The 24,982-nt window shown below is 42.4% G+C and overlaps 1 protein-coding gene across 1 annotated transcript in view; it reads right to left on the reverse strand.

The window, feature by feature from the left end:
• Positions 1 to 4,938: 4,938 nt before the first annotated feature.
• The window catches only part of nfatc3a (nuclear factor of activated T cells 3a), a 66,378-nt gene continuing 46,334 nt past the window's right edge, over positions 4,939 to 24,982 (reverse strand). Inside the window, exons 7-10 of the mRNA XM_033620588.2 lie at positions 22,654 to 22,709; positions 22,355 to 22,481; positions 19,165 to 20,256; positions 4,939 to 5,079 (exon numbers count right to left, since the gene is read on the reverse strand). Coding sequence (XP_033476479.1) covers positions 5,003 to 5,079; positions 19,165 to 20,256; positions 22,355 to 22,481; positions 22,654 to 22,709 — 1,352 coding nt within the window. The 3' untranslated portion in view covers positions 4,939 to 5,002. The remainder of the gene's footprint in view (positions 5,080 to 19,164; positions 20,257 to 22,354; positions 22,482 to 22,653; positions 22,710 to 24,982) is intronic.

The raw sequence follows: 24,982 nt of genomic DNA on the forward strand, positions 1-24,982 counted from the left end.
AGTCATTACGCACCAGTAAAATCAATGACACCTGTTCCGGAGCAGGTTAACTTAAGGGTATCTGATCACAGCCTGTCAGCACCCCAACCTCTGACCAATCAGATCACTGAAGGAAAAAAAAATCCATGAATGAAAGTCTGGAGTCTCAGGTAAAGAAGAGTAGACTATATATTGTTATAGGTCAGTAGAATAATTTCATTGTCTCAGGGCTCTGTTTCCACTGGCTTTGAAACACAGCTTCTAACAAACAGAGAGGCTGTTTACAACACTAAACACATGATTTTAGCAGCATTTGAAATTATGCAAAGTTTATTTTAGCCCGCAGGGATAGTGTTGCTATTTTACACTCTGATTCCATCATCGCAGCTCAAAATAACATGAGACACAAAAGAGTATTTTATTAGTAAAATAATCCAGACACTGTGAATCAGCTCCCGTTATTATAAATGGAACATTTCTGTCTGATAGACCTCATCAGTCATTAACTAGGCTACTTTTATTTCTTCAACTTTTTTTTCAATAGAAGAAACAGTTTGGCATTACTTTAAAGTGTTTTATGTGACATTCAGAATAGTTTTATCATCCAACAGCAAAAAAAACTCTATACTAATGTCACACAGGCCCATAGCTCAGTGATACCTGCATGTAATGTCTCAGATGATGGTGAACTTGGAAACAGTATTTTCAATGTTTCTAGATTTTCCGTTTTAAGATTACATAGTATTGTATTGAGTATTGTTTACATCCCACGCCACTTACTGTCTGGTAGTTGCAGACACTCTTGTTACCGTTTCATCGCATATGATATTAAGTAGCCTCCTTCATTCATGGTTGTGATGATGTCGCTCATAATAAACACCCTACCTCTTACACATGGACGCTCTTGTGGCTGGATAGGAAAACGTGACTGACCTAGGTGATAACTAGCTTTGTAGTACGGGTTACCCAGACGGACAATGTTAGGGTTAGTCGAATCAGATAATGAGAAGATATCCCGGGTAAGCTGAATTGACTTCATAGTACAGGCCTCTGCTGTTTTTATCTGTTAAAACACTGAGTAAAGCAGCTTCTCGTTACAAATCAGTGATAGTCTGACACTGTTCAGCCTGTCAGAGACGGGCCGCTAGCCTAGCACCTGCTAATATGTGCTCACCTTTTTTCTCTGATAACTTCAGATCCAGAGATTCGGGAGGAATTATCCACAGATGTCTCTTCCTCTCAAAACAAACATTTAAACCGATAAAAACACTGAATAAAGGAGTTCCATGTCTGCTTGTTGCAGAGGGGCTGCTTCCTATGATTGCCAATGTGAAAACAATAATGGCCCAATCCAGAGCCAGTGTTTGGTTTGTCTGTTTTGGGCTCCTGTAGAAACATGGCAATCTCCATAGACGAGGACCCGCTCCCTGTATAAATGGCTCATTCTAAGATAACAAAAACACGATTCTAATTTAAACTTTGAAGAAAATATATTGGCAAAAATGGAATAGTATAGTATATGAAAGGTATATCCCCCTAAATACTGGTCCTTTAAAAAACATAGCTATGCAGTGCTGCACACAACCATTTTCTTCTCATACCGCTAGAGGGTGCCAAATCAGACATTTTCAAATTCTATATACAATGACTCTGCAATGTGCAATATATCCATTTCATGAAGGCAAACTTGGCTGAAGGTGATCCAGATCAGTTCTTCACATTTTACTGACACAAATGCCCCCAACATAAACAACATAACAATATATAACATAACAATATAAGAACATCTGTGTTTACAGCATATCACCTTTGTTATGTTTGTCTGGCAGTTTAATAGTAGTAACACTTGTGTGGCGTTGGGAAACAAAAGGCTGCTTTCGCATCAAAGACATGAAAAAAAAGTGACAAGGAGCCATAAGTGAGTTTTCTGTTTTATTGATATACACTACTTTAGAGCCTACAGTATGATGCAAGGTATTCCCTTTGAATAATTTCAAAAAAAGCACTGCAGTCTTAAAAATTACAAAAATTTTAACATACAAAATATACAAGAAATGACAATACAAGGCTCGGTAAACATCAGCTAAACCTGTATTTCCCTTTTATTTTACAAAACATATATATGTATATATAGATATACAGTATATATGTGTGTGTGGGTGTGTGTATATATATTACATATGTATATACACATGTACATATATATATGTATACACACACTCAACACTCATACATGTCCCCAACCTTTTAGGAATGACATCCATTTCAAAGTATCAAAAATAGAGTTGTACAGTCTCTGTTGCTTTACCATAATGTAAAATGGGAACATATTGTTCGGTCTTTGGTTGTGACAGACGAGGGCGGCAGACAGAGTTCACTGTCAATGCTGGTTTTGTTTCATTTTTCTTGACTCAAGTCTTTCAAGCTGCAGAACCAGCTTTATACGCCAAAAAATAAAGCCATCTCCCTCCTCCCACCGATCCCTCAATGTCCACCCTGTGCCCCCCTCCCCCCCAAAAAAACAAACAAAAAATAGTAATAGTTACCGACTTATGTCTTAGTCATGGAAAAAAAAACAAAAATCAACCCAGAACAGCATACAGACACACTGACAAACTGGTTTTCAAACAAGAGTTAAGGCATCCTAACAGTTTACATAGTGACATGATACTCTCACTATCTGAATGTTTTTTTTTTTTCTTTCCGCTCCGTGAAGTTCATAAGCAACGTTAAAAATAGTTTATAATCTCCTTTTTTCATTTTCATATCTCACATTTGCTGCTGTTATAGTTTGCATAGCCTAAATACATGTGTGTGCTTCTGTTGTTAAAAAATAGGACTCTTAAAATTCCTGTCTTCTGTACAGCATATTTGGTACAAACACCATCCATCCACACATACACTCACACACGCGCGCGCACACACTCGACTGAATCTATTAAGATGCTTGCACTGCGTCCTTGACAAGGCAGATTGGCTGATGTACAACTCCAGGATGCTAACAGAATCAATCAAGCATCTACAACAAGTCTACAGTCTACATCTATAGGCATCAAGGTCTTTTACTTATTTTTTTGTCTTTTTTTTTCACCTCATTTTTTTAAAGGCATCAGGCAGAATTGTAATGCATAGCAAAAATCACTTTCACCTGGAAACTGACTTCAAACCGTCATTAGCAACACTCCTCAGCTCTCACACGCAGGAGCATCATTGTCAAGCTTAAGGCAAAAAAAAAACAAAAGCCAATGGAAATCTGTCTGTTTGCATCCACCTGCCTGAAGACACTCTGTCCTCGAGATTGTGGTATTGCTGCCGTACAGGCACTGCATGTCTGTACGGTTTAACGGACACCGCTGTGTAGAAGCGTTTGATTGTGAACAGCAAATTGTTGAAACAGGGGAAGTGCATCCACATGTTGTTCTCTAGACTTTGGGATTCTCACCTTGTTCATTACAGAGCGGGGGAACGACACATAAATGCAATATACAAACATCCTTATGTATAAAATACGTTTCGTCAGATCATTTCCCATTATATGTCATACCATCATGGGTATGGTGGCTGTTAGGAATTCAAAGGCACACAAGGGCCCCTGGGAGATTTGGGGAGTCATTGCATGAGAAGAAATTTCAGAGGTAGAGACGTCTTGTCTCTGTGAATGAATAAAAACACTTCTCTGTAACATTGGAATAACGGGCGCGTCTTCAAATATCTTTGAATGAAAAGTACCGACTCACCCCTCATCGGGATTCACGAAACCATGTTTCCGAAACATTATTATAGTCGCACTCAAAGCCAGCTGTGCAAGACAAAAAGAAAAAGCTTTTGCTACCATTCGAAGCTGCTACGTGTTAATAAGGCATTTGTTCAGCTTGATGAAGATAAAGAAACACAGGGGAGGGAGGAAATGATGAAACAGAGGAGACAGAAGGAGGGAGAGACAGAGAGAGAGAGAGACGGGGGTTCATGTACAGATATCTACACGGCTGCAAGGTTGCTAAAAGTTGTGGAATGTTGCAGGTTGCAGATCCCAGAGCAGCGGCAGAGGAGCTCGTCAACCCTGCCAGGCCCCTGCACTCCAGACCTGAATGGTTTTATCATCTAAAGGGGGAAAACAAGGAGTGGACAGCATTGTCATCACCGAGTCAAGAGCGAAAGACTGGGGACGGACAATTCAATTCATACTGAAAGATTTTTTTTACTTGTAACTAAAATTCTGATCATTCAGGGTGGTTTGATTTGAATTTGGTCATCCAATCTTACAACCTTTATCTCCAACTTCCATGTGTTAGTTTCGCTACATCATGCCACGCTTTTGCTGATGCTCGCTCAGAGAAACCTGTGTTGTGGAGTTTCAGTATCAAACCGTTGCCCCTTTGACTTCAGAGAACTGAAACAACCTTCTGAACCGTTTTGTGCTCCACCTGTGGCATCCTGTCAGATTACTGTGCACTCCTGAGTTTCTCTTGTTCTCTCAAGACGTCTTCGCTCATGAAGGTCGATGCTGGTGAGAAGGGGACAGCGACGCACACTGTTGTATTGTCTTCAGTACAGTGAAGACAAAAGGCGAGGGCTCCGTAGTTGTGGAGAGCTGACTGTTCAGGAAGACAGCGGTGCTTTGAGAGGGCAGGCACACACCTAACCAAGAGGGACGGGTCACATCTTATTCTTCTCGTCATGTTCACATTCTCCTACTCACCTTCGTGTTTCACCTGTGTGAAGCTGTGGGTTCTGTATCTGTATCTCTACAGAAGAGAAAGAGTTTCAAATGAAATCAGAGGAGACAAATGAGAGTGTCTTCTTGTCAGGCTGGTGGTCTGGCAGGTCCATGAGGCTCCTCGACCACAGTCTTTCTCTATCTCTTCCTGCCCTCTTGTCTGATTGTACACGGGACCAGCGTCTGGACCAGGACCAGGACCAGGGGTCCGGGGTCATTGTTGAAGCTGTGGGGTTGCGGGGTCAGGAGCTGGAGCGGGTGGTTCATGACCCAAAAAGCTGTGTCAGGGCCTGAGCGCGGGCTGGGCTATGACTGGCTGTGTGCTGACGGAGGACCATGAGTGCTGGGGGACTGGGACATGTCTCTGCCGATGATTTCATTCACTGTGAAAAGACAAACAAACAGAAATACACAAATGAATGTCAGAGTGATCACACGTCAAGATTTGTCCTGAAGTCTTCTTCATGGATCAGAATATGACTCAGCACTCAGTACTGGACAAATTTGATAATTGGTGGGACAAGTCTTTCCTCCACATTAATGTGTCTGAGACCAATGAGATGTTTTTTGATTTTCGGAGGAGGCCCTATATCAATAAACTTGATCAAGATAGAATGATGATGTCAAAGAGGTGCTGTCTTGAAAGGCTGCTATACATTTTGTAAACCACTAGATGTCACTGTGCATGTTGAGTTTAAGCCCCAAAGCTTCATTAGGCTTCATTTGTCCATCACTAATGGAAATGAAATTCAGTAGAAGTACATATATGTGTGGCCAGCAGAGGGCAGTGTTGTTTCACGCTGAGTTCATCACAAGCCTGACAGACTTGCACTGAACCAGCCTGAAGCTCAAAGTGGAAAAACTCAAACAAACTGGCAGACCCAAAGGTCACAAAGTCACAGCTCTGACGTCATATATAATCACTCCTCACATAACAAATGAGAGAAACTATTCCATTCACTAAATGTGCCAGTTCTGACCTTTGTTTGAGTCCAAGAAACGTTACCAGTTATCAAGCAAATTTACTCCTATAAACACTATACAGCTGGCCAACCAGCGGAGCCGTCTGTTACTTCATTACAGCTTTAACGGTGGTTCAGTACATTTCCTCAGGCCTGTTCATGGGTTTGTACGCACAACAAAAGGGTAGTGTAAAACTGATCCATTGTTAAAAACACAGTTGAGCCCCAGGGTGGCACTCAGGCATAGCGAGGTTAATTACTCCACCGACTCAGTTATAGCAGGATTTTAAATAAATAACAGATAACTATTTCTCTGCTCCGCTGCTGCCTGTTTTTCAGCCAGCGTGTGTGATTGTTTTACATCTGCTGCCTCCATTCAGTATTCACACTGGGACCACAAGAGGCACAGCGGGGAGCTAGTAAAAAGTGCAGCCGTGAAGTGAATCAACTTCAAATACTTTTGTCGTGGTGAGGAAGACACGAGGACTGACGGGCAGGGAGAGCTGTTTGGTGAAATTCATGGAAAATGTGATAGTTTTTTTCCACTGTAAAAATATGCGTTCAGTTTTTGTCTTGTGATTTCATCGTGTGATTTCTTGAGGTGTTTTAAAGGTGCTGCGGCAGGTCAGAAACAGGCTTGGCAAGCTGGTTTGGGAGGGTGCGGCAGAGACCTCTGGCCCAGTCTGACACTCGGAGAGGTATACGTAGACCTGTCTGTACATGACAGCTCTTCTAACCTCCGCCTGCCGTCTGTCCACTTGTGCAACTGTACAGTAAAATCACACATCCCCCGGGGTCATAATAAACACATGTATTACTGTAACTCAATTTAAAAAAAAAACAAAAAAAAAAACAAGGGGGCAGGGGTGAGTCAAGTCAATGATGAGAACTCAGCCAAGTGTGTTTCATGAGAAAAAAGAAACCATATTTAAATTTGATGAGGCAGAGTGAGCACTAAAAATAAAACAAACGTGTTCAACCAGCAACACAACTTTCATCAGTTTAGTAAAATTTAATCATCCTCGTATTTGAGCAGTCACCTTCACATCTGTTTCACAATTTCCTCCTTTAACTACAGTGCACCCTGAGTCAGTATTTCTCGTGTATTTACTGCTATACTTCCATTAAACACCTCATTTTGTTTTACAAATTTAGTCCGAGGACTGTCAGTTTTAATTTAGTACCTTTCTGATGTTTAATTTGTGATTTCTGCTGCTTGCTTTTGTGTCTGGCCACCATCACTCACATCATCCTGTTAGCGTGGGAGGCTCTTCCTTTCCCATGTTAACCATGTTCACACACACACACACACTCACAATCACACTCACCACACACTTATGAGATGACACTGTGACTATCAAAGCAAACATTTACCTTTGTATATATAACACAGAGGTACAATATACAGCAAGATGGCCAGTTTATTGATTTTGTCGCACAGTTCCACTGGTGAAATAAAACTGTGATGGAGGACTACAGATCTCCTTTAAAGGCCGCGACCTTTCAAACGACAAGTGATGCAACTGTGCTTGAAATAAACAGCATCTTACTGCTGCTAAGGTACCATCAGAGCAGCTGTGTCTGTAAAATGGAAAAGCTGGTACAGTAGCTGGGCTTCTTCTGTCCAAGCTTCATAAAGCTTTAGAGATATGTGTCTAAGAAATGTTTTAGATTTCACTCCTATATCCTATATCTCACTGCATTTAAAACAGAACAAATGTCTGAAACACCTTAGATGCGTCTATACATTCCTGCTCTATGTTAAGCTCTAATTTAAACACTAATATATCACTGGGTCAATCACAGAGTGATGTTTACAGGGCTGTCACGGCCTCGCGCACAGCTGAAATGTCATGTGGTAAACTCTGTAGCTCTGTTGATTCATGGGAGTGAATCTGCTCTAACACCACAGGAATATGAGCAACATAGTGTGAAGTGCGACAGACCGACATCAAGTGGGCGTCTGCAAAAACACATGACTTTCCGCTGTACTGTTTAGATTGTTGCAGAGGCAAACATTAACCTATCAACTGATAAATACACTCAGGAGAGACACCGAGGGCAGTTAGCATAAAGCAATCTGAAAACCCATGACTCCATCATCGTGCAGCGTTTCACTTAATCCTCTCAATCTGATTCACTACATTTTCTCGTTAAAAAAAAAAAGAAAAAAAAAAAAAAAAGGTGCCAGAAGAGCTTTCCCCACTCATCTGTCATCTCATCAGAAACTCTCGATATTACAGCTGCGCTCGATGTAAATTTGGATGTCTCGATTTTGGGCCGTTTGAGGAAAGACTGAACTTATTTTGGAAGTGAGTGTCCATCTCTGTCAAAACAGACAATATAGAGAAAAAGTTAGCATGTGTGGACTGAAGACAAAAAAAACAAAATAACAACTAAAGTTCAATTAGTTGACAAAAAACAAGTAATTACAAAGTTAATTTTCTCACATTAGTGAGGAATAACCTGTGCCTCAGATACAATCATTTAATTCAAGCTGGAGCTCCACGCATCAATAATCCAGAAGTGAAAGAGAGGTTTGAGTCGAGCCTGGCCTATAAAGAGTTTCATATGCTGATAGTGTTTTCTCAAATTTACTGGTATTGTTCATGACAGTGCAACAGAAAGTCGGTGATTCAGCGCTGCCTGCCATAGTAAGTGTGGCTCTGAATGGCTCAGCCGGAGGGAGATCCTCTGCAGATGACTGCAAGGGGGGCTCCCTTGTCAAAATATACATCTCCAGTCAGCCGACTACTACTACTACTGCTATCAGGTAGGCTTAGATCAGATAAATCCTTCCCCTGTGTGCTGACGGCTTTTAATGCTCCATGTCTGTAACATCTGGATGAGATGGGACTCTAAAAAAAATAATCAAAGCCCACTCCTGTTCATTATCTATACGGCCATTTACAAAACACTGCAGGAATATTGTGGATATTTTATCATATGTGTCGGTACTAATCTTTCGGAACAAACTTCTTCATGTAGAGGAATCAGTAAGAGTCAGGAACAAGCCACAGGGGTTAGATTAATGTCACACAAAATGTGCCCAAGAAAGATATAACCGAAAAAACGAAAGCTTTTAAAACATAAATTGTCGCTCTATTGTCAAATCTGCATATGCTGAATGAACTGTTTTCCCTAAATAAAGTTTACCATCTTGTAGGAGACCAATGAGACTGGGTAATCTCAAGTGCATGTCAAAGGAAGTATATCGAAAAGTTTTCCATAATGCACAACAGAAGTGAAATAAGCAGATGGACATCAGTACGATAAACATGTCTACTGTCGAAATGGAAAATGGGTAATTATCATAACCCTCTATGACACATTGAAAAAGTTCCCTGACCCAGGTTTAAAAAACATTACTCTGGCAGAGCAGCTTAAGCAAATAACTTGAAGATTGACTGATTCTTGAGTCCAGCAAATGAAGACAACATGCCACAATGGAAAACATTTGTGCAGAGGGAACAGAGAGAGGCAAGACTTGGGTCTGCCTGCAAGAGGGAATATCAAAGCACACAGTTTCCACTTGCAGGGCCCTGTAATGACATGCACACGTCTTCACAAAGCCTCAGGTATGAGCGAAAACGTGAAGTGAAAATCCACTGAGCGATCGCACACACATTGGAAATAGATGGTCAGTTGATGGAACCTGTATTAAAATCTTCCAGGTCTGCTCAGTAAAGCTTTCTCTGCTCCACTCGTTTAACTCCGCTGCTGCACTGTGATCGTTTTCTGTTTTATTTTAATTTCACTTCTGGAGTAAGTGAATGAGTGAGTGAGTGAGTGAGTGAGTGGGTGGGTGAGGGCACAGAGTACAACTGAGAAGCTCTTTAAAAAGTCAGTTTCTCAAAGTCACTCATTTCTGTGAATCACCCCTGGATTTCCCATTTGATGTGACGGTAAGTGATTCACAAGACTCCCCGCCTCTGATCCGGGACACAGAATAGTGACTGCACTCTGCAGATGACCAGAGGACTGGGCTTTAGGGAAGGAAACCATTGGAGGCCAAATGGTCGCTCCGGGAGTTTAACAAATCTCATTACAATGGTTAATAGTCAGCAGAGAGCATGATGCTGATGAGTCTCTAGTGTCAAAACAATAATAACTCTAATGCTTTTCCTGCCATCTAATGGACGGTGGTCAGGAGAGCTGACCCATTTAAGATAATAGATTTGTTTTTTTCACTTTAGCAGAGAGTTTTGGTTAATGTTTTCTGTTTCATGATGATAATGTACAGCAGTCACAAGACTTTGCAGATGTGTAGCTGAGATCAAAATGAACGCCGGATATAAAAATGGGTGTGGCTCGAGCAACGGGGCCAGAGTAGGGGGGCAGTAAAAAGAAAGGGGCCAAATGGCAACCTCCAGAGATGAAAAATGAAGCTAACACTGCAGTGCCCAAAACTGCAGTTCCTTCAGTGGCCACTTGAGGCTGGCTCCAGAAGCGAGTCTATCCACATAGACACCCATGTATAAATGCCCAACTTTACAGCAGAAATAAACATGTTTACAGCCTGATACAAAAAATGGTCTTGGTCTCTATAGCTAATTTCATGACAATTGTACAGGGGGTGAATTTCTATATAAATAAACCATTTACAATTTTATTAAGGCTTAAAGTTATGCATATTTAAGGGTGGAGCAGCTTGAGTGACAGGCTGTCTGCAAGGTGTCGCTACAGTCTAAGAGTCAAATCCACCCCTTGCTCCTCCATAGTTCCAACCTCTCATCCAAATACGGTAACTTCTGGCTCCAAAAAACCAAGATGGTCGGGAGTCTACAAACCAATATGTGACATCACGGCAGCTACGTCCATTATTTTATACAGTCTACAGGAGGCTCCATTTTCAGCTTTTACACCTCGGTTGGTTGACAAGACTTTACAGGGTGTGCAGTTCAGATCGTAATAAAGGCCAAATAGAAGATGGGTGTGGCTGGAGCGAGGGCACTGGAAGCAGTGGTGCAGGAAGTAGGGAAGGGGCCACTGTTGCTCGAATTTATGCCATAATTTGTTTTAAAGTCATGGATCGCTGTATTGCACCAGGAGTGATCTCATGGCAAGATGGTCTCGAGTTTGTATTTTTGTTTTTCAAAACCAATCATTTGCTTTTCAAAAAAGTATAAGAGCAAATAGTATTTTCCACAGTGCAGCGGAGGTGACACATCATCATGAACGCATTGTTTACACACACTTGTATACACACATTTCAGTGCCTGTACATTTAATAGGGGGAGTGAAATCTACTTCACCACATTGTCATGTCCCCACTTGTGCGCCATGAGAGTTGTAGTGTCTACTGGTATTCATTTTCTAGGCAAACAGTGGCGCTCAATGCTTGGCTGACAAACACATATCAACACTTACTCTAAGGGGCAGCAGCCAACAAAGCAACAAACTAAAACCCCACTGAAGATAGCAGTATTAAATTTCATATTAGTTTGTTAAGTGTATATTCAGACTAATGTACTAAGAGTTAATACGTCGCTGTCATCCCCACTGAGGGACTTCCAGGCTTCCCTTCCTCCTGACTTAAGAGAAAGCCAGCACTGGCACCGTCTCCACACCAGGCTCCAGCATCAGCCAAGACCTCTGCATTACACCCTCTAAGACCTTAATTGTATGGAAAGATGACACAGAAAGTCCGTTTCCACTTGTTTCGGGGGAAAAGACCAGCAAATGTTTGCCATTGTTTTTAACGAGCAGCAGCAGCATTTGATGGAAACGCATTTTCCTTCCACTGTTGTTTTTCATGCCATTGAATCAAGAGCTGTGTTATCACTCTGTTATGGTTGGTTAATGGCAGCATGAAGCCTCTGACTAAAATGGTTCCGTACACACACACACACACACACACACACACACACACACATCCGTGCACACACACAAAAAATATGATTTGTATCTGGTTGTTTTATACAAATTATCACAATTAAATGAACTACAGATCAGTTTACATTTCTTCCTGGTTGTGTACAAACACATAAAAATATCAAAGGTTAATGATTATGGAAAAGATTGTTTGTCTGATGCAATATTGTCAGTGTTGTGATGACTTCTGAGGTGCCAACCATTCAGTGCTTTTACTGCAAATCTCTTTGCTTAACGCTGTTGTTATACAGTGGCTGTTGATCTTTGTGATGGCAGCTAGTAAATGACAATAAGTGAGGCAGGTGAACCTCTGTAGTACAAAAAAAATTGACCAAGTTCAAATAAACTTTCAAGGCCTTTCCAAAGAAAGGCTGTGATTCAATATCATTTACGAAGCTAGCCAAAAACCAAAGGTCATTTCCAAGTTTAATTTCATGTTTGATTTCATTTGGGATACAACTGGAGTTGTATTTCTTGCCACCTGTCAAAGGTAAATCCAGTATTCGTTGGCATCTTCTCCCCGGTCAGGTCGGCCAGCTTCTAAGAAAAACATCCACGTTTTTTTGGTTTCTTTTTTGATTGCTCGATTGGCTTCTTCACCACTCACTCGTTTTAATCATTTACGTCTCCACCATTTTGCACCATTCAGACAGCCTACGGTCAGATTGTGGGCAGACAGTCAGCTGCCAATGAGCTGAAGAAGACTTAAAAATGAGAAGACTGGGATGTTGCTGTTGATTCTCAGTGGGACTGGCAATGCTGATGACAAGCTTTTGTCTTTAAAAGGAGCTACTTATTGTTTGAATATTAAATCAATAGTCCGGCATATTCAGAGTCACATGAACAGAGCATTAAATATGAGGCTGCAGCCAGCTGCTGGTTAACTTCACTTAGCAGAAAGGCTAAAAATGGGGAAACAGCTACTATGGCTGTCTGAAGGTGACAAAACTCACCTACTCGCACCTGTTCACTTCACTCATTAACATGTCTTGTTTGTTAAATCCGTGCAAAAACTCAAAATCTTTTTTTTAAACTTGTGTTAAATTTTTACTTCACACATGCTGTATAGTTTTGACAAAATTTCACTTTCCGTTACTGTCTTCACAAAGTTTCCAGCTGCCTTGGCATCTATCCAGTACCACTCTCCCTTAAATACAAGGCTGCAGTGAGTAGCCACTTAGCTTAGCTTAGCATAGCATAAAGACAAGCCAGCAGCTGGCATGGCTCTCTCTGAAGTTAACAAAATGCATCCACCAGCACCTCCAAAGCTCACTAATTAACATGTTACACCTCACTTGTTTCCGGTCTTTGTGCTAAGCTAATGGGCTAAAAAAAAAGTTGTGATTTTTCTGGGCGGGTCTATTTCTTGGCCAGGAGCAGTTGCCAGGCAACCAGCAGAGACTTCATGAGGCAACTGTTTCCCGCCAAGAAGTAGTCTGGCACATAACCCTGGTAGAATCACAACATGTCATTTTTAAACTTGGGTTTTTGCAAACAAGACATGTTAATGCGTAAACTTTACAGGTGCTTGTAGGTGAATTTTGTCACACTAGCTGTTTCCCCATTTTTAGCCTTTCTGCTAATTTAAGTTACTGGCTGCTGCCTGCAGCCTCATATTTGGTGTACAGACAGGAATGGTATTGATCTTCTCATCTAACCCTGGGCTACAAAGCAGATTAAGTTTCCAAAATATCTGTTTTAATCTAAAAATGCTTCTGAATGAAACTTTAAATTTAGAAAAATCACAGTGTGTCCAAGCATCTGAGTAACAATGATGTAGTCTTTAAAGGAGCAATAAGCGAAATTCATCATTTCTAGATTGAAGGAATTAAAAAATTGCTATGTGAAGAACTAGAGGTGTAATTTCATCTGGAGTATAGCATGACCTCACACACCCTCTCTCTGTGTTGATCTCCAGCCCATTGTTTACAAGCCGGTCCGGCTGCGCGTTCATGTACGTTCAAGTGAATCTGCAAGAGCTAAAAGGGCTACAATCTGACTCAGAGCTAGCTCTTCTTCTCCTGGACAGGTAAAACATAAAGTCGAATGTCTGTTTTAATTAGTGTTACAGTAACGTTAGGCACATGTCACTATGTTGATTCAATTAAATTTCACGTTACAATCGTAGCATGGGTTAATGTCCGGAGCTTGAGTTATTAGCGGCTCGGTCCCAGCAATGGGTCAGGTGTTTCGGTTGTGTTAGGTGAGCAGCCCGGCAGCTCAGCTAACATTTGCAATTAGCATTGTAAAATGTAGCCCGGCGGGCAGCCTGGTGGCTGTGTTTAGCTATTCCCCTGCCCACTTCAATGATGATGGTCCCTGTAATAAATGCAATATATTTGCTGAAATGGAGGCGAGGCTCAGTGACTAGAAGAGCTGGCAGAAGTGCTCCATAGCTGCAAGCTACTCCAATAGCCGTAGTAGCTCTAGTGCTAACTCTGGGAGCTAACGCTAACATTCCTCTCATCTCCGTGAGCCCGCCAGGCTCCACGCTAGAGCTCGCCGGAACCGAGAAGCAGGCTCCTGGAACGTTAGCATGGCAGCCGACTGGTGCTAACGCTAACGTCCCCACGCTGGTGTTGGAGAGCAGAGGTAGAGGGAGGAGTGGCTCATGACTAGGGGTGGGAATCTTTGGGCACCTCACAATTCGATTACGATTACGATTCATGGGCTACGATTCGATTATAAAACGATTATTGATGCATCTTTAATTTATGTATATTGATGCACTTTTTCACAACACACATTTCTTTTTGTCTCACTGAATAAGCATTCAACACTTGCAATTTTTAAAAACAGTGCATTTGTAATAAGAAAGAGTTGAATTCATTTCCATTATATTTTATTAAACATATAAATGCTTGCAAACTGGAAAGTTACAACTTCGCTGTACGGAACCAAAGGTAACAACAGGTATCTTAAATCACAAGATAAAATGCGCAGTTTGAGTAACAAATAATTCGGTGGCAACAGACGTCTACGCATCACATGTAACTGCGTTCCTACCTACCTGCCTTCAACAGTGAGGCCCTGACTTCTGGTGTATCTGGGCTCCAGCGTATGCAGCAGTGCTCGAAATCCCTGATTTTCCACGACAGAATAAGGATGCAAATCCTTGGCAATAAATGCCGTGATGGCCTTCGTAATTCGCTTCGCCTTTTCCGATGAGGGTGGCAGCTTTCTAATTGCTTCCTCGATTGTTCTCTGGTCAGTAGCGCCACTAGTTGCCTCTGCAACAACAGCCTGCCGTCTCCCTGACTCCTCCGTCAGGTGGAATCGAGTTACATGGCTTATCATGTTTGCTGTGTTGCCAAAGTATTTTATTTTAGCACGACACAGCTTACATATAACGTGGCTCTTGTCCAGTTCGCTTCTGCCGTCAACGTTGTAGAAGCCAAAGTATTTCCACACATCTGCTTTTAAATTAGAAGAAGCTGTTCAGCTCTCACAGCGAGGTGGGTAGCGGTCAGCCATGTTTGTTTTCCTCTGTGCGCGTGTCGGCGTGTCTGCTCCAGGTGCGCATCCCAAAGTGTCCCGGAGATGACACGTACCGCGCTTCTTAGTTCCGCATTATTTAGAACCTTATGTATTACTCTAATTAACAGATTTAAATAATCGAAATTTGGACGTTTGTGAATCGATTCAGATTCGTCCACGTCCGAATCGCGATGCATCTAAGAATCGGAAATTTCCCCCACCCCTACTCATGACACACTTTGTTTTGCTCTACAGGCAGTGCACAACAGCGAACCTAGCGGTGAAACGATTTCACTTATTGCCCCTTTAAATTAGAGTTTGACTGAGAAATTAAATGTCAGCAGCAGCATGCAAGGAACACTTGTGCCACACATTATGTGGTGCCACAACGTTTTTAGCTTCATCTTTTAGAAGTTTCTGTCTATTTCGACACAGTCTGTGCCCTTGTAAAGATAGAAAAACAGAACAGTAAAAATATATATTTAAAAGATGTGTCCACTGCACGGAGTGTGCCTCGTATATTTGATTACATCTACAGGATAAGTAGTGTCAGCCCCTGTGTGTATCCCTGTGAGTGTGTGTGTGTGTGTGTGTGTGTGTGAGTGTGTGTGAGTGAGTATGCACGTTTGTGTCATTACTGTGTCTGTGTCTCTCTTAAGGAGTGCAGGCAGCAGGGCTCGGCCTATTATTAACCCTCAATGCCGTGCCCGCAGTTTGAGGCTGCTGTACATTTGGGCATGGCAGGTCCAACAAAAGAGCAGCTTTTGTTGTGAACTGAGCACGCTAGTAGCGACACCCCAGTAACTGCTTACACGCAAACACAGACACATGTGTTATCCCTTCCCATCCATTATCTGTATAACACAGAGATCGCCACATGCTGATGGTTTACTTAAAAGCACTTTTCGGCAGCACAGGTGCTTCAGATTCTGTTACTATGATGGCTGTAATCATCGTTAGAGGAGGACCTATTCTTCAAGCCACTACTGTGCTTATGGAGTAGCCATATACACACGTTTAAAGGGTTTTGGTAAACCTGGCTGACAGTCTCACTGGGGATAGATGGTAGACTTTAATTTGTATAAAAACAACAATAATACTCTTACAATCATCTTCACTTGCTTATCCTTAAGTCCTATAATATCAATAAAGAGAATAGGACCTATATCTTTTTAGTTGAGGTACTGACACGCCATGGTTTCTTTGCTAAATGTGCCAATTGGTGACCATGAAAAACCTGTCTTTGATAATATTTCATGACAGCACACCATCCTGACTCTGTTCTGTTTTGATTCACACATCACAGCAGCAGAAATACACAAAGCTGCACATTTTAGCGACATTCAGTTATGTCCCGTGCTGCTTATCAGTTGCCTTTGTTAGTATCTTTTCCGTTTTTTTCACTTCAAAACCACAAAAAATAAAACCTTGCCGTCCTTCTGCTCTAATTTCAAAGAGGCTATTTTATATTTCACTGTAGCTACACTACTTCATTTAGTCCGTGTGGACAATTTAAAATAACATGTAAAAAAGCATTATATTATCCAGTACACACTTTACTTTCATCTCAGATGCCAAGTGCATTTCAGATTGAATGTCTCGGCTGAGTGACCCTGCAGTGGGGTTGGATCCTGACCTTGTCTGTCCATCTGTCTGTCAGTCTGTCTTCTCACCTCCTGTGTCTCCTGCTTTGCACACACACACGTACAGTACACTCATACACCTTCACAACATCAAACAGATACACACAAACACAATACCCCATCTAACACATACACACACCAAGACACACATCTTAAGCGTGCTCTGGTGTGCGTCACGAGGGCCATCTGCTTGCTAACCAGAGCAGTTTTCTACACATTCACATTTGTATTCCCTCTCATGCCACTGACAGAAGTCTGCGATTCTACTGCAGTGGTTCATTTCATGTACAATGACTGTATGGTATGCTAATTAATGATTCAATCTCGGCTTTCTACTAGTCAATTTCGGTATTTTATCAGTAAAAATAAAGTGGAGGAGAGCAGAAATCAGAACAGGCAGAGGTGGAGTGAAAACCATGAGCTGAGGAAGTAAAGGTGATGCAACCTCTTTCTCAAATGTCTACAGCTTGTGTAAAGGCTGACGTGTTAATAGCAGTTACACTGAACTGTACATCAGGAGGCTGGTTTCCCCTGTTCTAACCACATTAATCATACAGCCTGTCATAGTGATTATACACTGCCTTAAAAGGTTTAAATATGCATAATTGCTCTGGATTATATTTGAGTGTTTTAACAGATTTAATAACAGCCACCATTTATATGTGTATGCTCATGCTGAATGAGTATCGGCGCATTTCCTGCTACTCTATATCCATATATGTGTGCATTTGTGCCATCCTGATCTGTCTGTTTGTCAAACTGGGGTGAATATGGTCTACTTAAGAGAGTGTGACCTCCTAAAACTAAGAGCTGGGTGTAAGCTTCACGTTGCTACTTCAAAACATGGCCTACAGAGCCGAGTTGGCACAGAAAGCTATTTTTAGCCACCAGCTCAAAGGAAGAGCTTACATTCCCGGCTGAACCGTGTCACTCACAAACTTTTCTCACACTTTTTTCTTTGTGAGTGTGTGAGTGAAGCCAGCTACTTTCAGAGTGTGTCTGTCTCTGCGTATGTGATGGGGAGAGACCAACTAAATCTGAGTTACAGTTTTGTGTTACGAATTTCTGAGTAAACAGATTTTGTGAGTGCATACATGCGTCCACGTGTAAGAGGGAAAGTCAGAGAGGACAGTGAAACAGGCTTTTTTCCCCCCAAACAGCTTACATATTTAAATGCGTGTTAGCGTGTGCGTATGCATAAGTATTATGCACTGATGAACCTCAGTCGTTGTCGGTCTTTCACACGACTTATTGACAATGGCCCTGTGTTAATTAGGCTGACCCTTGCTAGCACACAATATCACACTTCCCTGACACAGCCTCGCCAGGCTATTTATTAACCCTAAACCTCTAGGACCCTCATTTGAATATGGCACTGGGGTTAACAAACCCCGGCGAGGCTCTGAGCAGCAGATAAGGAAGTGGATGATTTGGAGTAGTTTGGACACACATATTTTAAGAAAAGAAGTAGAGTTTATGGATGAGAGACAAAAGCTGCTAAATGCATGCGCTGACTTCACGGTCAATTGTTAAGTCAACAAGTTCTCCTGAGCATGCTAATTAGAGTTGTGAACGCACGTACACACACTCACATACACACAAAGGATGTAATTACTGCAGCAGCACACAACTGTAGTCTCTGTGTTCCAGCTACAGTCTTCACAAGTAGCACGAAATGATGCAATCCTTTCCCCCGTTTCCAGATATAAGAAACCAAAAAATACAAAGTGTAATTAATCTCCAAACTGCTGCCAGAGATACAGAAGCTGAGTCGTTTTACAATTAGGCCCTTTAATATGATACTGCAGTTATCAGCCATGTTGTGTCTATGTTACCCAATACTAAGTCACAGGACCCCTCAGTAATGAACCTGTGTACACAACAGTGCGCTGCGACGACAGATGAAATGCTATCACTACGATCAGGCATCGAGGTTTCAGCCACTTGAAAATACAACAACTGGTGCTCTGTATTGTTTTACATCATCAGATACAAATATATCTTGCACGTGACAGATTGTAGGGTAAATTTAATCCCTCAGCGGTCCCTTGTTTTAGGCTGAAAATTAGATCGTTCACAGATGGGTGTGCTGTGTACATATCTCGTGTAAAAGGACAGGGTGAGGAAGGAAAATGTGATAATGAGAGCTGAAAGACTGGACTGACAGAAAACTGGAGAATGAGAGTCAGAGCAGAAACAAAAGAGACGTAGATACGCACAGAGCGAGACAAAATAATAGGCAGATGGAGTGAAGGTGCGTGTCCACTGGATGTCTTTGTCTTATGGCCAGCTTTCCTTTTTATTGTTTCAGAGTGCTTGCAACCAAATCTGATCAAGTGTTTGTTTCTTACAGCCTTGCCTCTATTGTGTGACTGCCTCCATGAACTTAGAAAGAAAACACAGAAAACGTATTACTACTTATTAACACATCAGGTGGACACTAACCCTTAGAAGAAAAACACAACATGATTTTGTAGTCACAGAGTCGTATATGATAAAAACACTGTCTTACCATCATCCAGTGTGATGTCCTGTAGGCCGATGCGGAAGGTGGGCTCCCTCTCCTCTGGCTCCTGTTTGATGTTCAGCCTCTCTCCATCTGAGGGGAAGGGCCCCGGTGGGCTCAGAGGGTGAACCAGAGGCCCAGCTGCCACTGGGGACAGACTGGCCATGACTGGGCTTGTAGCCTGGGGAGAAGGCTGTCCTGAATGCTGCTGTTGCATGGGCCCCAGAGGACTGCCACCAGAGGTGGGGGAGGATGAGGTGGGAGACTGGTAGGGCAGCGAGTGGAGCTGTGGGGAGGAAGGCCCAGAGTGGGGAGAGGGGATCATCCTTGGAGCAGGGGCGCTGGATGGTGTGGGACACGAGGCTGACCTTTGACTTACCGGGTGGTAGCCCATAGCCCTCTGCAGCTGGGAGGAGTGCTGCCCCACAAGGGGGTGGCCACCAGGAGAGGGCACCTGGGTGGGATTTGGGGAGCAGTGATAGCCTCCGAGTGTGTGCAGGTGTGGGGATGAGGGGGTGAGCATGGGTTGCTGACTCTGAGGAGACCCAGCAATGGGGTTGGTGGTTGAAGAGGAGGGTGCTGATGGTGAGGAGCAAGGGGAGGAAGAGTACACCATTCCCATGCTCATCGGGTGTGACGCTGCACTGGGGCTGTGCTGAAAGGGCATCCTCTCGTAGCCCTGAGGAGGAAGGCTGGACTGGCCGTTGAAGGGCAGGCTATGACTATGACCATGGCTATGCTGCATAGGTTGGTAAGAGGGCCGGGGAGGAGCAGAAAGAGGAGCAGGGGCAGCACTCGGGTGGAACGTTATGTGGCAGTCTGCAGGGGGGTGGTGCAAGCTGCGACCCTGGAGGTGAGGCAGGTGCTGGAAAGACGGGGAGCCCAGGGAGGGGCAGGGGGCCTGCAAGGGTAGCAGGCCAGGTCCGGAGCCGGTGGCCAGGCCGTGAGGGGAGCTGGACAGAAGGTTGTCCGATGGGTGGCCCTGCTCGGGAGAAGGCAGCTGGGTGCGCACCAGACTGGCAGCATGTGCCAGGGGCATGGGCAAAGAGGGTACTGCAGAAAGGTCCAGCTCTTCTCTGTGCTCCTGTTTCACCATGACTAAAGGGAGAGAGGTGTGCAGAGAGAGATGGAGGAAGAGATGTGACGAAAGAGGAAAAGACAGACAGGATGAAAGAGAAAAACCACAGTCAGTTATGTCTATCAATCAAAAACTGCATGAAGAGAAAGAAATGACATCTATAAATTTGTCAAGTCACTGCACTACAACATTGACAGTGTCACTGATATTTTTGCTTCAGGTACAGAAGCCCAGTGACTTCAACTTGCTAAAAAAGGCAGCAAGCGTTTCAAGTTTTTCCTCATTCTCAACCCCCACTAATTTCCTCAATCTGTGGTTTTGAAGTTGAAATAATGTTTCAGTAAAACCTGAAAAACTGGGTCATAAGAGTCTCTAAGCAGTGACAATGATAGTTACTGAAATGTATGGATTGTGAAATGGGTCTGCTTCCAGATGAAAAAAAGCCTCCCAAAAACCGAGTGACATTGTGATGGCAAATGGGGCCATTCCCTTTTACTGTGACAGCTCACAGCACTGCTATGCCAATCGGTAACCTATTTCCCAATCTGGTGCCTTGTGACAGTGAGTTTTATTTTTATCCAGCTCTGAATTAGAGGGAGAGCATATGTTGTCAGTCCGGGTGCCATCATGTGAAATGTTGTGTGGGAAGAGGAGCTGAATGCCCCGCAGCCCAGATCAGAGGAACAGCAAACGAGTTCACTGCTCGTGCCCTCTACTCACCCCATCATGCCTCTGGGATTGAGAGGCAAGGGGCCACGAAAAGGCCAAACAGGGTTTATTCTGGCTAAAATGGAGCCAGGGGGGATATGAAGGGTAAGGGAAGGGGAACGTATTGTATATTTAAACATGGAGCATTAATAGAGTGTCAAAATGAAGCACACCTATGTGAGGTTAAACAAATAGTGTGCTCTTTATGCTTGACAGAGAGACAACACATTTTGTCTCTCAATTTTCTGGAAGAGCAAGTTACTTTTTATCTGACAGATTTTCTCAGAATTAATCCTTAAATTGGGCCAGGGCCTCTGCAGCCCAGCCCACGATGCCACTTTTTTTTTTTTGCCACAAAAAAGCAGGCGGTGTCCGTGGTAACACTAGTGGTGTCAGCAACCCAGCCTGACTGACAGAGCAGGGTTACTCTGCTCTGCCCTGATTGGCTGCCCTGATCTGTCAATGTTGAAAACAGGAACTGTCAGTGCCGAGTGGGCGTGCTTGCAAACAGAAGGGCTGGGTGGGTGGAGGCGCAAGGCCGCTCATATGCGTACACACACACACAAACACACACTGTTGTGGTAAAACTCAGAGGTTTGGATATGTTGCACAAAATGCTCACATGTCATTATATTCCGCCAACAGTGTTTTCAGTTTGACTGGCTTCAAGAGGAAAATAACACAATAACAATATCAGATAGCAGGGCCGGAATTTGACTTTAATGAAAAACATCAAGGAAACTTCCAGATCAAAATATCATGACCACCGAGTTTCCCTGCTGCTAAAATAATCATATCAAACCACAACTCATGGTCTATGTATAGTAAAAGTTTCCTGGATAGCAAAAGATTTGCATCATAAAACCCTATGCAAATACAGTGCATGTGAAGAAAAAAAAAGGTTGGCTTGGGAGTTTGAGTCGGCTTTACAAAACAAACAGTTGGCAGGTGTTAATGTTATTGTTAGTGGAAGAACCCCCTCTAAACCACAGCAATGCTTTCTTTGGAGAGAGAAAGAGAGAAACGGGGTTAGTGAAACCCCTGTGGAGAAGTGTGCAACACGAAGAGCACTTTACAACTGTCTCTGCTGTCAGTCAAACTTCTTGTCAATACCTTAGGAGATTAACTACAGCAGGAAGCAGTGCACCCAAAGGAATGCAGAGTAAAGCTTGAGAGAATCTCTTTGTGTAAATGTCTGTAAAATGAGTTGCAGGAAAATCACTTAGGGTCTCAAACACTTTAGCGCCTAATAACAGCATGTGATTTGCAAAATTGTGCTCCCTTGCCTGTTTTGTTCCCCAAGGACTGTTTCTAAATGTGCTGGCTCTAAGTTGTTAAAGCTAATAAAAAACAACTGTTACTGATAGTGTAAGATTCTTTCTAAAAGTCATGAGAACCTCTCAATCTCACCTGACAGGTAGGTGAAGCGTTGCGATTGGCTTCTTTTCCGCTTGCCATTGCAGACATAAAACTGCACCTGCACGGCTGAGCCCACAGACTTGCTGTGGTAGGGAGGGACCTCCACCACAATGCACGACTACGAAAAGACATTTAACATTATTTACATACACTTATCAACAACAAAACATTTGCATACAATAAAATGCAAATACTTGTACACAAATGTACAACAGGCAAGTTTGTTAAAGTGCAATACTAAATACAAAATGCTGTAGAATAACTGAATGGGAAAATAAGTGACTACTTACTCCTTGACTTTTCTCACGGATTATTTTTGCCTCAACTTCCCACTGTGGTCGTCCATCTACAGGAGGGAAAAAAAGGCTAAATGCACAAGCTAGTGATAATACGGGTGCCGTAAGTGGGCAAAGATACATATTACACATATATTACATGTTAAAATGTATCTAAAAACTTTTACTGTACAACCACCACTATATGACAGAAAAGACTGTATAGTTCTTGAGTGCATGTCTGGCTAAAGACAGGCAAAATAACACCTAGCTTTTCAATGAGGAAACGATGAAGAGCTCCATGCAGCAGAATACAGCATCACTGTATAATGTCATTACGTACTAGCCAGTTTTTGGAAAAAGGACTATCACTCGTACAAAAAAACTACACAAAACACATAGTTAAAAGGCATAAAAACAACAAATGGAGTGGGCATTACAACAAATATACTTCAACCTGATGAATAACACAGAAGCAGTAATAAACCCAGGCCACCCATGATCAGTAATGATTGCACTTTATTAATTTCACATATAATTCAGACCCCTTTTGAAGTATGGTGTGCTATTTTTCAAAGTAACTTTTCTCATCTGGCGTCGCTCTCTTTCTCTATTTTCCTAAAGATGATGTCAATGTGCAGAACTATCTCAAACAGACAGGGCTTAAGAACCACACGAGGCTTCAGAAAGGCACACGATTTCAATTTGTACTGGAGAACCAAGAGACATCAAAATGATGTCATTTTTAAAGGCCCAGAAGCCCCATGGAGAAAATCCTAGCAGCTATTAAATAGTAATCAAATGTCCAAATATCCTGCTGTTTGTCTTGCCTGGTTAAAATTATGGAGAGAGCAGTGGAATAATTGTATTTATTTTAAAATGCCTTTACACACTGCCAGGTTTCTGGCTAGAAAACATCCTTTCCAGTTTTCCTATGAGGGATCTAATTATTTGGCCAGACATCTTAGGGGCAGCTGCTTGAAGGGAAGCAGTTGGGGTGAAAACACTGACAGGCTTGCCGTGTGGTTGGAAGAAATCACAGTCATTGCAGCGCTGAGGAGAATAAAAACTTTGACAACTAAGTTAGTATTGTATAGTCCCTCAGCGGAGTCAACTTCATTTGCAGTTGCCTGTTTCATGGTGCAAGTATAGACTGCACCTGCATGGCCTCCTCCTCAAAACCCAAAGGATTCCCCCAGATACCACTGTCAGGCATCTGCAACATGTCTGCAGAGAGGACTTGCCTATAGTCGATTCTAACAAAGCACTCAACTGTAAGCCTTGTAACATTTAGGCTGATCAGCTTTCTACCAAAATCCACACTCTACTCTAGCTTAAAGTCGGTAATCTATCTGCTCTGATCTCACCCTAACATTGTCCTTAGTCATGGTAATCCACTGGTACATTAGCCAGTCGTAACCCTGAAGAGACTCTTCCTATTGTGAAGGAAAGAGCTTAACTTGTAGATGACAGGGAGTATTTTTTCTCCAATGAGCAAATGACCTTGAATGTCTTTGCAGCTGACAGCAGTGCATTATTGCAGTGCAGCTTGTTGACATTCAACAGGCAGCAGCAAGGGCCCCACATGTTCTGTCAGACAACAAGCGCCAACAGGAACCTCATACCACACTAAGATTGTGACTCGGATCATACAGAGACCCTGCGCACCCCAGTCAGAGGAGAAAAGAACTTTCGTCCATTGGTGTTGAATGTATATATTTATCAATATATATTGGTTCTGAATATTTTAAACTGTTTCAATACTAATGTTCCCCAGAGTTGATACTATCTACTGTATATCCTCCTCTAACTCGCTCTTTCTTCTCAATTTAATTCAATACAAAGGGGCTTTTTTTGGTGTGGGAAATATATGTTTACATTGCGAAAGCAAGTGTGAAATAAAATCAAAAAATGTATGTACACAAAGTAAACAACTACAAGAAAAAAGAAAGGTAAAAAAAAAAAAAAAATTAAATAAATTGTATGCCCTTACTGTCAATTTTTCCGCATGGTATAGTAGTATCTCATATTTTCTAAGGTATTGTTTCGAAGTTAGAAATTCCAGTATAGCGCCAAAAGTGCTGGGGAAAAAAAAAAAAAGCTGTTTACTTTTTAACAACTTTGTAAAAAGCCCATAGCTGATTGGCTATTATTCGATTGGCTGTATTAGTCACTGTTTTGGGCAGTCAGCGGCCCTTTTTAATCAAAAATACCGTAATACTGTTGTAAAGAAATCCGTCCACGCGCCAACTTTCTTTCTTTTTTTTTTTAATACTGAGCCAAACAACACCGGCATAATGCTGCTCAAGTGTGTGATAGCATGCAGGTGTTGCAAAAGCAGAAG

The sequence above is a fragment of the Epinephelus lanceolatus genome, chromosome 2 (genome assembly GCF_041903045.1).
Source record: "Epinephelus lanceolatus isolate andai-2023 chromosome 2, ASM4190304v1, whole genome shotgun sequence".
Classification (NCBI taxonomy): domain Eukaryota; kingdom Metazoa; phylum Chordata; class Actinopteri; order Perciformes; family Serranidae; genus Epinephelus; species Epinephelus lanceolatus.